The 16,321-nt window shown below is 40.8% G+C and overlaps 1 protein-coding gene across 2 annotated transcripts in view; it reads right to left on the reverse strand.

Annotated features, from left to right (window-relative positions):
- Window positions 1–16,321, reverse strand: part of LOC126336278 (phospholipid-transporting ATPase ABCA3) — a 639,220-nt gene that overhangs the window by 71,949 nt on the left and 550,950 nt on the right. For both annotated transcript variants that reach the window (XM_049999794.1, XM_049999793.1), the window contains exons 26-27: window positions 10,545–10,743; window positions 5,949–6,136 (exon numbers count right to left, since the gene is read on the reverse strand). In XM_049999794.1, the coding sequence (XP_049855751.1) occupies window positions 5,949–6,136; window positions 10,545–10,743 (387 nt within the window). The remainder of the gene's footprint in view (window positions 1–5,948; window positions 6,137–10,544; window positions 10,744–16,321) is intronic.

The raw sequence follows: 16,321 nt of genomic DNA on the forward strand, positions 1-16,321 counted from the left end.
GCAGTGATGAGCAGACCCTCTCTAAATATATTGCGGGTCTCACTGAAGCCTTCACTGACTGTAATCATCCTCCCATCCTTGTACAAAAACAAATCTCCCATGCCTTATCTTTCCAGTCTCACACCACTTCCCAAAGTCCCACAGTCTGGCCACAGAGGAGCATTCCCCTCGTAACTCAGTACCATCTGGGACTGGAGCAGCTGAATTACATTCTCTGCCAGGGTTTTGATTACCTCCTGTCATGCCATGAAATGAGAACTGCCCTACCCACTATTCTTCCCCCCCCCTCCCCACCAGCACCATGGCATACCACCGTCCACCAAACCTACACAATATACTTGTCCATCCTTACACAATCCCTGTGATTTCCCTAAATCACTCCAGGCAAATTCAGGGATGGTTCCTTTGAAAGGGCACGGCCGACTTCCTTCTCCATCCTTCCCTAATCCGATGAGACCGATGACCTCGTCAAACCAAACCAACCAACAAACCAACACAATCCCTGCTCCCAATCTCTGACCTCATGTCTCATACCCCTGTAATAGACCTAGATGCAAGACCTGTCCCATACATCCTCCTACCACCACCTACTCCAGTCCTGTCACTAACATTACCTATCACATCAAAGGCAGGGCTACCGTGAAACCAGTCATGTGATCTACAAGCTAAGCTGCAACCACTGTACTGCATTCTATGTAGGCATGACAACCAACAAGCTGTCTGTCTGCATGAATGGCCACCAACAAACTGCGGCCAAAAAACGAGTGAACCACCCTGTAGCTGAACACGCTGCCAAACATGATATCCCCCATCTCAATGACTGCTTCACAGCATGTGCCATATGGATTCTTCCCACCAACACCAGCTTTTCTGAATTGCGCAGGTGTGAACTTCCCCTGCAACACATCCTATGTTCCCGTAACCCTCTTGGCCTCAACCTTCTTTAGTCACTGTCATCACCCATCCAGCCCCCTCCTTGTTTTCACTGCCACACACGTTAACAACTTCAGTTCCTATTCTTCCTTTGTTGTTGTTTCCTATTTTCCCAGTATTCCCTCATTTTCTCCCCATGAAGTCTGTTCCTTTCTTCTGTCCATGTTGTTCCCGATTTTTTATTTCTTCTGCTTTGAAAGCCTTCCAAATTTAGTATTTTGCTTTTAAAACAGTTTCTTTCTGCTATTTCTCATTCTTTGATGTTGTTTCTTTCAAGATCTTTTCTTACTTCTGTAATCCATACTATTGTTGATTTCTTCTTCCAGAAATATAAGAGTATTTGTTTTGTTAGTCTGTTTCCATCCATTCGGTAAAGATGTCACAAAAGGTTAATCTTCGTTTGGCCATTACTTCAGATATTTTCTCTATATTTTTGTAGCTCTCTTCATTACTTCTTATTTTCCAACAATCTGCAGTTTTCATTGCACCCATTATTTTTCTAATAATCCTTATTTCCAGTACCTGTAGTTTGTCCACCTTATAGTTCATCGTTAGGCATTCAGATCCATATAAACATTCTGGTCGTACCACTGTGGTGTAATGTTTTAGTTTTGTTTTTCTAGATATACATTTCTTGTTGTAAATATTTTTGATCAAACCATGTGCTCTTTCCATTTTGTTAATTCTTACTTCTATTGCAGATTTTTCTACTCCATTCTGTTGTATAGTTTTCCAAGATATTTAAATTTATTTACTTGCTCTATTTTACCTATTTGTGTTTCTATGTATTTTGGTGCATTTTTTATATTTGTCATGAATTTTATTTTTTCAGCTGAAATTTTGAGACCAGTTCTGTTTGCTAATTTCTACAGAATGTTTATTTGAGTAACTGCTTCTGAAAGTATTGCAAAATCATCCGTAAGAGCCAAGCAGTTCAGAGTTATTGGTTCAATTTTGTGATTTTTTTAGCTCTGAATTCCAGATCCTTACAATTTTTTCTAGAACACAGTTAAACAGTAAAGGTGATAAGCCGTCACCTTGTCTAACACCAGTTTTTGTTTCAAAAGGCTGAGATACTTCTCCCATAAATTTGGCTTTAGATGATGTACCTGTTAATGTTTCACGAATTATGTTTGCTAGTTTTGATATAACACTAAATTCTGTAATGACCTTATCTGTCATTTCTCTGTCTATACAGTCAAATGCTTTCTAGAAATGTATAAACGACACTAGTATTGGTTTGCTGGTTAACATTCTATGGTGAATTATTCACTCTAAGTTAAAAATTTGTTCTGCACAGGATCTTCCCTTTCGAAAACTACCCTGATATTCTCCTAGTTGTTTGTCTAAAGTATCTACCACTCTGTTGAGGAGAATTTTTGATAATATTTTGTATGCCACTGGCAGAAGTGACACTCCTCTGTAATTACTGACATTTTGTTTGTCTCACTTTTTATGTAGCGGGTGGATTAATGTTGTTTTCCATTCAACTGGAATCTTTTCAGTTTTCCAAATGTTGTCAAAAAGCAGCTGCAGATCCTTTATGATTTTTGGTTCTGACTACTTCAATAATTCTGCTGTAATTGAGTCTTCACCACTTGCTTTATTGTTTTTGAGTGTTTTGATGGCTTCACGAATTTCTACCTCTGTTGGCGGGACATCTTCCTCTAGATTTTGAGGTGTCACTGGAAATTCTAATTTATCTGTTGGAACGGGACAGTTTAACAACTTTTCAAAAAAATTTGCTAAAATTTCGCAATTTTCTTTATTATTTAATCCTATTTTGCCATTTTCATCTTTGAAACAAATGCTTGGTGCCTGAGATCCTTTAAGTATATGTTTAAAGGTTTGATAAAAATTTCTAGAATTATTTTTGGTGAAATTTTATTCTATTTCAATAAGCTGACAATTTTCAAAGTTCCTTTTGATTTTCTGGATTATTTTTGATGTTTCTTTTCTTTGTTGTCTGAATTGTTCAAGGTCTTCCTGTTTTTTTCGAACATCTCCATTTTCTCCATTTTTGAGCTCTTTGTATTAGTGCTTCTTCACACTCCTCATCCCACCATGTCTTCTTTTTCTTCTTGGCTAATGCTTGTTAATGTCTCCATGTTCCCCGTTTGTCTGAATTCCTTCACTGTAGTCCTGAGTTCAATTATTTCTTTGCTAAGGCATTGCCTTTTCTCTGCTGCTTGAGTTATTTTCATCTGGAGTTCACACCAATCACCTTCTTTATTTGTCTCAATTTCTTGTCTAAATTTTTCTATATTTACTTTCGTAATATTAGCTGTAGCGGTGTTGTATCTGATCACTTTCTTGGTCACCTTTTTTGGTTTAGATTTCTTTCATTTTTATTTTTTTTATTTTTCTCTATTCCGCAACTTACCTGCTCCCCCCTCCGCACCTTCTCACCTGCCCTCCTTCTAAACTGCAACACTTCACTCACTGTCTGCCACTCCCACCATACTATCCCTCCCCCTCCCTGCCCCAGCCTCCTCCTTACCCCCACCCAGTCGCCACTCCCATCATGCACTGGCACTGCTGCTTGCAGTGTAGTTTCAGCTCTCTGAGGCTGCAGACGTGTGTGCAAGTTGCGCTTGCGTGAGTGTGTGTGTGTGTGTACGTGCGTGTGTGTATGTGTGTCTACTGCTGACAAAGGTCTTAATGGCTGACTATGAACCCACAATGATCAAAGATTTCTTTTTGCAGAATTTTGCTTCACATTCACTATTCTCAATATTAGTGATAATGTTATGAATGGTGGTCTGACTCCAATCAGTCATTCTTATTGGTACATTTATTTTTATTTTCATATTACACTGTCCCAACTGCATAAAGATGTTTGTTTATTTACAGGTGAGAGGTTTCGACCACTGTCCTAGTCATCATCAGACTGCTTACTCCATGGGAGTCTGCTGAAGCTGGCAAGGAGCAGGCACCGCTCTAGAAGGCTTGTAACCACTGCTTTATATTCCACTATGATAACGTTTCTTTCAATTCAGGTGTTGGTTTTGATTCTTTATTCATATTTATGTTGTAGTCTCCATATATTACAACATCCTTCATTTTAAACTTCTGTAACACCTTTGATAGTTTTTTTCAGAAATGTTACAATGTTACCACTTGGAGACGTATATACACAGAAAATTCTTAGTTCTTCACTCATTATGCCAGTAATTTCAATTTTTTTTTCAATGCATGCTGGAGGGTTTATACATTCACAGCATTCAGTATTTTATAGACGAATAATTTTCTTATTACATGTAGCAACTCCTCCACCTTCATATTTTGAGCTACAGAAATAATTAATCAGATCATAGTTTTTTATTATTAGACTGCAAAGTTCTGGTTCATTTGGTCCATGCTCAATGAGGCATAATAAATCTGGTTGTGTTTAGTTCAGTAGCACTTCTAGTTTTCTGTTGTGTAGGTACTAAATGTTTCGATGCAAGACTTTAGTATTATTTTCCTTTTGATGACTCCTGGGTTGTTGAAAATCTGTTGTACTTATAGTTGGAGACTGGCTGTACTCATTATTATTTATCAGGCCTTCCTCCCTTTTGTTGGCTGTGGAATAAAAAAATCATTTGCAGACTAGTGAGGGACTGCCCATACTCTCTGCAAAGTCCACATTGGTTTCCTTTCTACTTGTGAAATTTATGAAGTTGCTGCCATTTGCTTTTTTTTTTTTTTTTTACTTTGATGTATTTCACATTCTTTTTATGTCATCGTGAGTGATGGTTCATTTATTACATTTCATGGAGCTCCAGCTGGTTCTTCTGTTGACACATTGTGATCTACCTGTTTTGAACAATGTGATGACTCCAATGCTGTGCCTACTTCTTCTGTTTTTGGGTAAGTGTGATTTCTGTTATTTTTGTAGTGTGATGTTCCAGTTGTGAAAGCTTTCTGGTCTTTTGATTTTGTAGGAGATTTTTCTTCTGTCCATACAGTTATTCCTGCGTTATTTTGAATTACTGTTGTCTGCATTTAGCTTGTTATTGTAGACTGTAATTCCCTGTATAACTTCCGTCTTCCTCCTCTGTTTATGTGCCATGTGAAGTCTTGTCTTCTTAGAAATCTGCTTACATCAACTAGTGTGATACTTGTGTGTACTGTGTTTCTGATTACCTCATTTTGAGCACTTCTGAAAGAATAGGCCTTGTTCATAATTTCTACTGTGATTTTCTCTAGCAAACACTATTAGTGCACCTTCTATTCCCAGGCATTTTGTTATGAATATCAATAGTAACTTTGTTAAATAGTGCACCCGGTTTAACAGAGGTCACTGCAGAGAGAATGTCTCATGATACTCATTTAAAATGCGTGCACAGTTTTTGTCACTTTCCTCAAATAACACGTGAATGTTAGTTACGTGCTCAGCAGCTGTACTGTGGTTCTATTCATGTTTGTCCTACGCTTATGTTTACTGGGGTGTCTAACATGTCACAGTCATTGGAACAGTCAGCAGTATTGATGTTTTGTCTTTTCTGCTCTTGCAATATTGGACAACTTCTTTGGATATAAGGATGAACTGACCCACCATCTGTTGAGCTTGAATAATTTAACTATTCTTTTAGAGCCTTCAAATTGTCATTACGATGTGCAGTTAGAGCATCTAGTTGCAAAATTTCATCTTTCATTTATTGTTGGGAAATTTCACCTTGAGTATCTGCTCGTACAATTTCATTGTCTATTTGTCTAATTATGAGTCTGAGATTTTCGTTTAACACACATGGAGCATGTAGACGACCACTGTATGAACCCCACACTGACCACTTAATGTAGCGAGTACCATGAAGAGTCATCAGCTCCTCCTATCCAATTTTAACAACACTATCCTGTTTCATCAGAGAGAGAACAATAACCTGGAGATATACAACAGGTAGGAAAATACCTTTGTGCATCCAGATTCTCAACAAAACTCTGGGAATTTATTTCATGTTTAATTTGCTTAAATAAGAAGTGGAGAGAAAGGGAAAGAGTGACAGAGACACTGAAAAATTCTTTTCACATACCTGTACTCCTTAATTTTCTTGTGAATGTGCTTTGATAATAAAAGCTTATCTCCCCATTCACTGATGCTGAATTTAGCATCATCATAGGTTAAACCCCTCATAAGACAAAACATCATCAGTGTTTCATATCCTGTCAGTTCCTCTAAAAGGGCATCAAACTGTGGACAGTATCCGATTTCTTGGTACACCTATTGATGGAAAATTAAATAGAAACAAAGTATTATAGTCATCCTTACTACACATTATAAACATAGTTATTTTGTGGTAGTTACCTGTTTTTGTATTAGTTTCATTTTACTTAATATTTTTAAGCTGAAATACTGTTTTGAAACTCAGGACAAATTTAAATGTCATTCCAAATAAACATTCCAATGTCATCATCCCTACCTCAAGTTTCCCACCCCTGCAATCATTCTCTAAACTGTGCACCAACCCCGTGCCACTTACTCACCTCCATCACAAGACAGAGCAACATGTGAAACTTTTTATGTTCTTTATAAACTAAAATGTGATCAATTCAAAGTGTTTTATTTAGGAATCTTCCAGATCAGTCATGTGTAAATAATGAAATAAAATCTGCTAATTATAATTTGCAAAAATATACAAGCATTTAAAAAATGTTAACTTTGTGAATTCCAATATAGCAGAAACTTCACTCACATAATGGACTGCACCTAAACAGTCTTCATAAACTATACAGGGTGGAGAAAAATTGTGTCCTGAAATTTTAATCCTGGATAGCTGATGCCAGTAGGAACCAAAATTACTAATGTTGTGTAGGTCGACAACACATCATTTTTAAGCTATGGAAACTTGGCGCCTTGCGTTCGATAGGACTTGGGATTGCCATGTTTCCATTCGTCGGTTGATGGGCAGTTCACATATACAAACGTCCTTCGTCCCGCCACTGCCCCAGTAATAAAACCTGAGAACTTGTCAATAGCCTCTCTGACCACTGAGAACTCCTGTTTGATGTAAGCCTGCCATATTTAATATTGTCTTCCCTTCAAGAAACATGTAATTAGAACCCCCAGGAAACACAAGGGACACTCACCTCCTGTAAACCTAAGAAAAAATGATACATTCAAAGTAAAAGCAACAGAGACTCTAATTTTCTTAATTATTTCTAAAAATACAAAAAAAGTTCTTCAGAAAGTAATATCCAAGGCAAAAAATCTCTGAGTAAACCAGTACATTAAAAATGAAAACAAAATGAGTAGTAGAGCTGTGAGGAAAGTTTCAGTGGTGCTACATGAACAAAGCCTAAGCAACCATTGTCCGATTTTGTAAAAGAGAATGGGAAAAAATATCAGATACTGAAGTATAAGTGAATTGTTTAATGCACATTCCACAAGTAACATAAGCAATCTTTCTTCAGGAATGGCCAAGCCACAAAAACCTTTGAAATAGTGCTAAAAAAATCAGACAGGTCACAAATCTTAACACTAACATCAGCTGCAGACTTATAATTATCAGAGAAATAAAAATCTCATACTCTTATGGTACTGATGGTTTGTCTGACCATTTAATAAAAAGTATTGCCACAGAAATCTCTGGGCCCATTTGCGATGTAATAAACAGTTCATTGCACAATGGCTGCTTTCCTGGACTCTTCAAAATCTCAAAAGTCATCCCAGTTATTAAAAAAGGTGAGCCACATGATGTAAATAATTACTGGCCAATACCCATCCTACCAGCAGTATCATCAAAGTTAACTGAAAAAGTTGTGTACAGTCACGTGTTAGAATTTCTGCATAAAGAAAACTTATTTTCTGGATACGAATATGGGTTTCACAAGCACAGATCTGTTAATGATGCCCTCTTTGCTCTCTGCAACCAAATTTTTTCTTCTTTCAGTCACAGAGAATTCATCCCTGGATTGTTCATTGACCTAACTAAAAGTATTTGGTTAATCACAAGATATCACTTCAGAAATCACACACATATGGTGCCCAAGGGGTATGTAATCAATGGTTTGATTAGGATGCAAGTAGTTGAAGTCTCTAGCACTAGCAAAGAAAGAACTTGCTCTAAGACAGGCCTAATTACTTGTGATGTACCACAAGGCTCTGTTTTGGGCCCACTTCTCTTTCTGTCTTTTTATTAATGATCTTTTCCTGAACCTTCCTAAAACTTTTCCTGTGCTATTTGCTGATGATATAAATCTGTTGTTCAACAGCATGGGTGACCATATATCAGATACAATGAGTAAGCTGCTGCCCTGGCTCCACAGAAATAAACTGTTGCTGAATGCAAATAAAACAGCCCACATGCTCTTCAACCCATAAAAAAACAAACCTACTCAAACGACCACAACAGTAATACAAGGCCATGAAATTGATCAAGTAGAAGCAATGAAATTTTTGGGACTCTGGGAAGATAACAGTTTGAAGTGAGATGTGCACAGAGATGAAGTACTGAATAAGCTGAGCAGCCTCTGTTATGCATTTAGTATTCTCAGCAAACATGCAACGTAGATACATTAAAAACAATGCACATTGGCCTAGATCATTCCATTTTAACGTATGGCATCCCCTTCAGGAAAAGGCTATTAGAAATAATGAAGCAAGAACATCTTAGATCATCAGCAAGGCCAATTTTCAAAGACTTGAAAATTTTACCAGTACCCTATATTTATATAATGGCAACATTCTTATTTGCTAAAAAACTGCACCTCTTCACATAAATGGGGGCATACATGTGCGTAATACAAGAATAAATTTGAACGTTCATCTGCTGTCCCCGAGTCTAAGTAGGTGTCAAGCTGGCTTCCTATGACGATAAGAAATAGTGAAGGGCTCTCACTCAGGGAAAACGTAAAAGAACTACTTGTCACACACTCCTTTTACTCTATTGTTGGCAAATTTACACTAGCTCCTTCCTGATAAAATAAGAACACAAGATCACTAACTGTCAAATAACACATTAAATTTATTTTTACCTATTCTTAATCTTATTTTATATACTGAAATAAATTGACTGTAAGTCAGTTGTGCTAGGACTGCATAGAAATAAGCCTATACATTTGTACTTATTGTAGTTTCTTAATTCCCACCATGCATTGTAAGCCCATATACACAACTGTTAGTTTACATTCTTAGCATTCCCCTATGTATATTTAGCTTTTTGACAATTTTTATGCCATAATACATCTAAGCTTATGCATTTGAAAATATTTAACTTTAATACTGTTTCATTATGTTCTATAAAAATGAAACAATCACCACACAGTTACTGTAAACCATATCATACATCTTTTACAATGTACGAGCATTGCCCAGAAAGCACCAACTCTTTTTTTTCCCTCCCTTCCCCCTCCCCCCAGCTGAAAACTATACTACAAAAGGGAAATGTTACTGTTGTATTATCTGAAGTCTCCTGAGTGAACGTGTCATGTTTCTGTCACTTCTACCAGACAACATAGCTGCAGGACAGTTTCAAAATGGCGTTGTAAGTTATGTAGGTTACAAGAAATGTGGAATTGAATTTCTCACTGCAGAGGCGAAACTGTGTGGAATATTCACAAACACTTGTGCAAAGTCTACGGAGCATCTGCTGTTGATAGAGGTACAGTTAGTCGCTAGGCATGGATGGTGAGGTCATCAAAAGGCGGTTTGGTGGAGCTCCACAGTTGGGGAGACCATCCGCGGCTGTCACACCTGACATGTTGCAGCGAGCTGATGTTGTCATTCATGAGGACAGATGCATTACAAATTGGCAGTTGGTGCTGCATTTGTCAATCAGCAAAGGAAGTGTGGCTGCCATTATCTGCCCTCTTGGATATTCAAAAGTGTGGCAAGATGGGTCCCACAATGTCTCACGGTGGATCACAATTTGCAAAGAAAAAACATTTGTCTTGATTTTTTGCAATGTTTTGAAGCTGAGGAATAGGCCTCCTTGTCCCAGGTTGTGACAGTCAATGGAATGGTGCCATTCCCACTCCCACAGAAGAAAAAATTCAAAGCAACTGCTTCCACCGGTAAGATCATGACTACTGTGATCTGGGACTGTGAAGGTGTGAGTCTCATTGATGTGATGCCACGGGGTGGTACCATCAATTCAGAATCATGTTTTGACACATTAACAAAAATGGCAACTTCGATGCCACAGCAACACAGGAGATGTTTTGCTGCGACACGATAATGCTCATCCCCACACAATTCCAAGGACTGCTGAACACATTGCAAAACAGGGTTGAACAGTGTTGCCCCACCCATCCTACAGCCCTGACCTAGCCCCTTGGACATGCACTTGTTTGGGCCATTAAAGGATGCCATTTTTGGATGATATTTTGGGAACGATGAGGAGGTGACTCATACAGTGAAACACTGGCTCCACCACTAGGTCAAGGATTGGTACTGACAGGGCATACACATCCTTGTTTCGTACTCGAGGAAGGCCATAGAAGGGGATGGAGGAAACATGGAAAAACAAGGTGTGTAGATAAAACACCATTCTTTCGTGTGTGTGTGATTATTATGTTCAATAAAGAATTGTTGAAGAAAAAAAAAGTGGTGCGTTACTTTCTGGGCAGCCCTCATACAACACAAGATGCCAGGGACCATAAATAAATAAATAAATAATCAACTACTGTACCTTCTTCATATTCGATTTAATGCTTAACCCAATGACATAAGCATCACCACATGAGATTTTTTCATCTCCTGTTAACATTTTGAATGTTGTTGATTTTCCTGCACCATTCACTCCTAGAAGACCAAAACATTCACCTTTTCTTGCACAAACAGATATTCCATCAACTGCCAGAAATTTGCCATAATATTTCGTCAAGTCTCTGGAAAAAAAGATGGGAGGGGTCAGTAAGTGAATAAGAGATTCTGCAGTGCTTAAACAAAGAACTAATAATGGAATATGAAAATATATATGGGGAGAGAAAATATTCAGACACATGCATTCAATTTATTGGATCTCGTATATTGTAGTAGTAGCTGAAAATGTTCACTTATTGTCTATAGATTTGCAAAAACAGGCAATTCTTTTAAGAGCAAATACCAAAGTACATCAATCACCATTTTCTTGTCTTGGTTAATACAAATGTAACTATTAATATACAGCATCAGTTACGGGAGAGGGTTGGAGGACTTACTATCTGTGTCAAGTTTACACAATAAATAATATTTAATAGGGTTTAACAAATAAATCCTATATTTTAATATCATGTTCATCTTGCAATGTTCACATAGTTTCCCTTATGGGAATGGGATCGGTAATCGGGATACAGAAAACTTAATTCCAATATATGCTGTAGCTCGATACTGTGTCCATACGGTACGATGAATAACAAAGAACTGATTAAAGTAAAGTTAAGATGGAGGATCAACAGAGCACTTGATACTGCGTCCATACAGTATGATGAATAACAAAGAACTGATTAAAGTAAAGTTACGATGGAGGATCAACAGAGCACCTAGACTTTGCAGATACTAAGTTTTGTGATTGATACGAACTATCGACGCCACACAGTCCCCCCCCCTCCCCCTCGCAGTACGGAGTACTACAGATGTCTAAGGTCGAGGGCGTGTGAGCGTGGATGTTGGTGGAAATCGTGCTTGTAGGCAGGCGCACCACACGTACTTCCATCTCAAATGAGGTGGATCGTGCAGGCGGAGTGGCGAGAGGCAGGTCCTCTTCGTAGTCAGTCAGCCACCGTGGCTCGATGAGACAGCGGCCGGCTGGAGAGTAAGCGGGCGGAGCGGTTGACGACATGGTGGAGGTGTGTGTGGCCCTTAAGTGCATAGAGCCATACATAGAAATGAAAGCACGCAGAGATGCTCAGTCACACTCGCGCAGGAGTGTGAGGTTTTGTGCAATGTTGACGTGTAAGGGACTGTCCGATGGCAGGTCCTCGGTTTCTGTCAAAAGAATGAGCACTCAGCTGTCGAACGTCACTATATAAACATTGTTCACTCGGTGCTGTGACACACTGCAGGATAAACTGATAGTAGGTGTGTGTGTCTCCGACATTGGAAGTGAGGGCACAAAACCCGCGCAGGCTCCGACATTGGAAGTGAGGGCACAAAACCCGCGCAGGTTGAAACAGGGGGAGAGGTCGGGAAACTAGTGAACGGTGGCGAACAGTCTTCGGTGGAAGCGGTGTGCAGTGAGTTTGATGGGAGCTTGTCTTTGTTCTCGATCAAGGATGGATTGCCTGCAGAGTCCGACTGCGGTGGTGTGAGACCATCAGGGTCAACAAAAGCCGGTTTCAGGCGATGCAGAGAAACTGTCTGTGTGTGGTCTTTAATCGTGATATCAAAAGTCGTGTCCTCCCACCGCAGGACCTGGTACAGGCTGTCCTCAGGTGGGGTGCAGAACGCTTCTGCCAGTGGTTTGTGAACACTGAGGATAAAAAACAAATGTCCCTCAAAGTTGTGACGAAAAATGTTTGATTGCCATCTAAACAGCAAGGAGCTCTCTATCAAATGCAGAATACTTTCTCAAAGCCGTAGATAGTTTCTTGGAGAAGAAATGAAGGGGAGAAACCATGTTGCCCTTGAATTGTTGCAACACTGCCCCCACCGCGATGTTGCTGGCATCCGTAGTGATGAATAACTCGGCCGAGGGGTTGGGGTGGCTGAATGTCATATCGTGAGCTAAAGAAGTCTTCAGAGCCTTGAAGGCCTCTAGCATCGGAGCAGTCCAACAGATGGGTTTGATACCAGAAGTTACTTTGCCTGATAGCGTGTCTGTCATGAGTGCCTAAACAGCGGTGGCAGAAGGCAGATGGCGACGAAGGTACTTCATGGTTGCGAGGAAATGGCGTAGCTCTTTGTAAGTAGCCAGGGGTGGCAGAGACGTGGTCACCTGCACACGAGATCTGAGAGGCAGTATTCCATCAGCAGAGACAGTGTAACCTAGGAAGGAGACTGACGCCTGGCGCAACTGAAACTTGTCTTTGTTGACCTCGAAACCATTCGAGTTCAAGGTCTGGAGGACAGTAGACAGATGATTATCATGTTCCTTCGCTGAGCTGCTCAAAACAAGAATATCGTCCAGATAAGCAAAGCAAAACTCCAACTGTCGCAAGATAGAGTCAATGAAACGTTGCCACATTTGCGCTGCGTTCTTCAGGCCAAATTGCATGAAGTGGTATTGGAATAAACTGAGCAGCGTGATAATAGCTGTCTTAGGAATGTCTTCCAGCGCCACACAACTCTGGTGGTAGGCGTGTTTACAGTCAATAACACTGAAAATTGTGGCGCCCGGTAACATATGAGTGAAGTCATTGATGTTCAGCACTAGGTAATTGTCCACGAGAGCACGAGCATTTAAGCATCTGTAATCGCCACACAGATGAAAACATCCATCGTGTTTGGGGACAAGGTGGATTAGTGAAGACTAGTTGCCGTCTGAAGGTTGCAGAACACCTGCTGCCAAAAGTTCATTAATCTGCTGCCAGGCCGCGCGCAGCTTGATCGGGTTGAGGCGTCAGTCCTTAAGCCTAATAGGAGGGACGGCAGTGGTAACTATCTTGTATGTCATTCCATCAGTGACGGAAGAAACTGAGAACTGCACATAAGATTGGTTAACATCTTGGTGTCGAGTCTTCGGATAAGTAGCGCATGGCGAGGCCAGCCGTTAGCACGAGTCGGGAAAGGTAGTACGAAAGTCACACGTCTCTTACAGGAGCGTGGCATGCACTTGTGTGGAGGGGGTGGGTGCGTGCGCAGGACCGAGAGAAAGGGAACGGGCGGCGAATGTCCACTGTTAATCTTGCACTGGACAACCGGCACAGACGAGAGCAGTGCTGGTGCCATAGGTGGGGCCACAATGGCCACTGGGTCATGTAGCCAGTGAGTGAGAGAGGGGGAATGTTTATCAACACGCATGGTAGCTTTTCGAGAGGTGGGTGTTGTCACAACCCGCGCGCCACTGTCATTAGCAGCACTGTTTGAAACACACGGCACTGGATGATGCGAGTGTAACGGGGAGGGGGGGTTTGAACATCCCACGCAAGTAAAGTTTATGGACTAATCTGGTGAGAGTTCGAGCTAGGCTTGACTGAGCTATCTCGTTTAGGTGGCAGCGCCATGGACTGCAGTTGCAGAAGCGAGGTACGAGCCACGACGAGCTCGCTGTAAGTGGATGCGATGCATTGTTTCAATTTCTCGTTGTCCTGGTGGATTTGTGTCGCCGAGTCGTATTCTGACAGTAGGTCGGTAATGCAGGTCACAATGTTACCCGCGAGGGCGGAGCACTCGCATATGATAGTGTATGTTGCGGTGGAAACAGAGCATTGGACATAGGTGTGAGTGCATGGTGTGTGAGTGTTTGTAGGATGGTGGAGCACTGAACCCTGTATAACGTTCAGAGATAGTTCATATTGGTACAAAAAAATCCATACCAAGGATCGGTTCATCGATGTCGGCAATGTAGAACGTCCACGGAAAACGTAGAGAAGGAGATGGGGTCATCATAACCTTTACTGAGCCTGAGATAGGTAATGTCAATGCATTGACAGCTCGTAGAAGTGACTTCGTCTGTGAAGAAGCAGGTGGAGCCATCAAAGTAGGTATGATCGGCACGTCAGCACCAGTGTCGACCATAAAGCTAGACCTGACACAATGTCAGTCACATAGAGACAACGACTTGCCCAGGTGGACAAATGAACGGAGTGTAGTGTAAGAGGATGCCTGTTAAGTTCCCCACAGGACTCGGCGTCCCTTAGTTCTGCGGTCAGTGTTTGGGTGTTGGCATGGCAACATGCACTTCTTGGCGTCATCACCGAACACTTGGTGGTACCTGCAGAAAGGTTGAGCAGGGTGAGGAGGAGGTGGAGACTGCGACAGCAGGGGCGGTTTGTCCTCGTTGATTTGTTCTGTAAATAGACCGGTACATAAGGTGCGTGGGCGATCCTGGAGTGCTCAGATAGCAGTGAGAGTGAGCTGACACTGCCAGGAGAAGCAGACGAGGTGACAGCAGAGTGAGCCCTGCCTCTGCCAGCCGAAGGTCGGTATGTGGGGGTGGTTGTGCCGATGAACGGTGTGGAATGAACCGGTTGATGTTGCTGCAGCAGTGAATACAACTGGTCAGTGATGTGTAGTCACGAGCTGATGGACTCGAACAAGTGTGGTAACAGATGTATCTGTAGATCAGTAGGTCGTTTGACAGACCACACAGCCCATAGCAAGGCGTCAGGCACAGTATGTTCATTCACGAGCAGTCAAAGGCAGCGCCAGAGTTGTCAGGGGGCGTGATCCCCCAGGTGCTCCTCGTAGAGAATCTTGATTATTAACTCTTGTGGCAAGCAGGCAAGTCGTTCCATTATAGTCTTCTCTGCAAACTCATATTTTGGAGCAGGCGGTGCCGAAAGGAACAGGTTACAAATAAAATCTGAGTGGTCGTGGAGGTGTGTTATGAGACAGAAAAACTTTGAGTTGTTGTCAGAAACATGATGTAACTCAAACAGATGCTCGACGAGCGTGAACCATGATGCCGGGTTGTCCTAATATAAGAACAGGCGGACAGGAGGGTTTGATGGAAACAAGTGCTCACCCAGCTCAGTGTTTTTTGGGATACTGTATGTTATATGTTTGGCCAAATTGAAAGACAAGGACAAAAATACAACAGGACAAAGAAACTTATATAGTATACAGTGATTTCTAGCATTATACATAGGACTGTGCATCACCAACATATGGTGTGTTTCTAAACACAACAGATTAAGTGATAAAACTGAAGGTTAGTACCTTCTTCCACTGACCCCTTAATTATTATTATGTACATCAAAATTCACAAAAGATACTCTGTCATATGATTTACTAATCATTCTGGGTAAACAAGAAAAAAGAACTGTATGCAAATAAGACAATTTTCGGAAGCCCATTTGTGCATGTAAAACAGGCATCATTAAATCTGGCAAACTGATACAAACTCAAAATTACTACGAAATGTTGTTAAAAAGTCAAGTAACATGCAAATTATGCCTCAAATCACTCATTCTGAGAACAGACATAAGGCTACATGGAATGTAATGAGAAGAGAGGAAGGACAATCAGCCACATCACTATTGAACTGGATGGAAGGTCTGTAACTGAAGAGTCACAGCAGCAAATTTATTTATGATATGAATATAATAGAAAGAAACATTCCACATGGGAAAAATATATTAAAAAATGATGCTGTGACTTACGAAATGGGAAAGCGCTGGTAGATAGATACAATAAAAAACACATACACACACACACACAAATATCAAGCTTTCGCAACCCACGGTTGCTTCATCAGGAAAGAGGGAAAGACGAAAGGATGTGGGTTTTAAGGGAGAGGGTAAGCAGTCACTCCAATCCCGGGACTGAAAAGACTTACCTTCGGGGAAAAAAGGGACAGATATAGACTCGCACACACACACACAC

Source organism: Schistocerca gregaria, chromosome 2 (genome assembly GCF_023897955.1).
Source record: "Schistocerca gregaria isolate iqSchGreg1 chromosome 2, iqSchGreg1.2, whole genome shotgun sequence".
Lineage (NCBI taxonomy): Eukaryota > Metazoa > Arthropoda > Insecta > Orthoptera > Acrididae > Schistocerca > Schistocerca gregaria.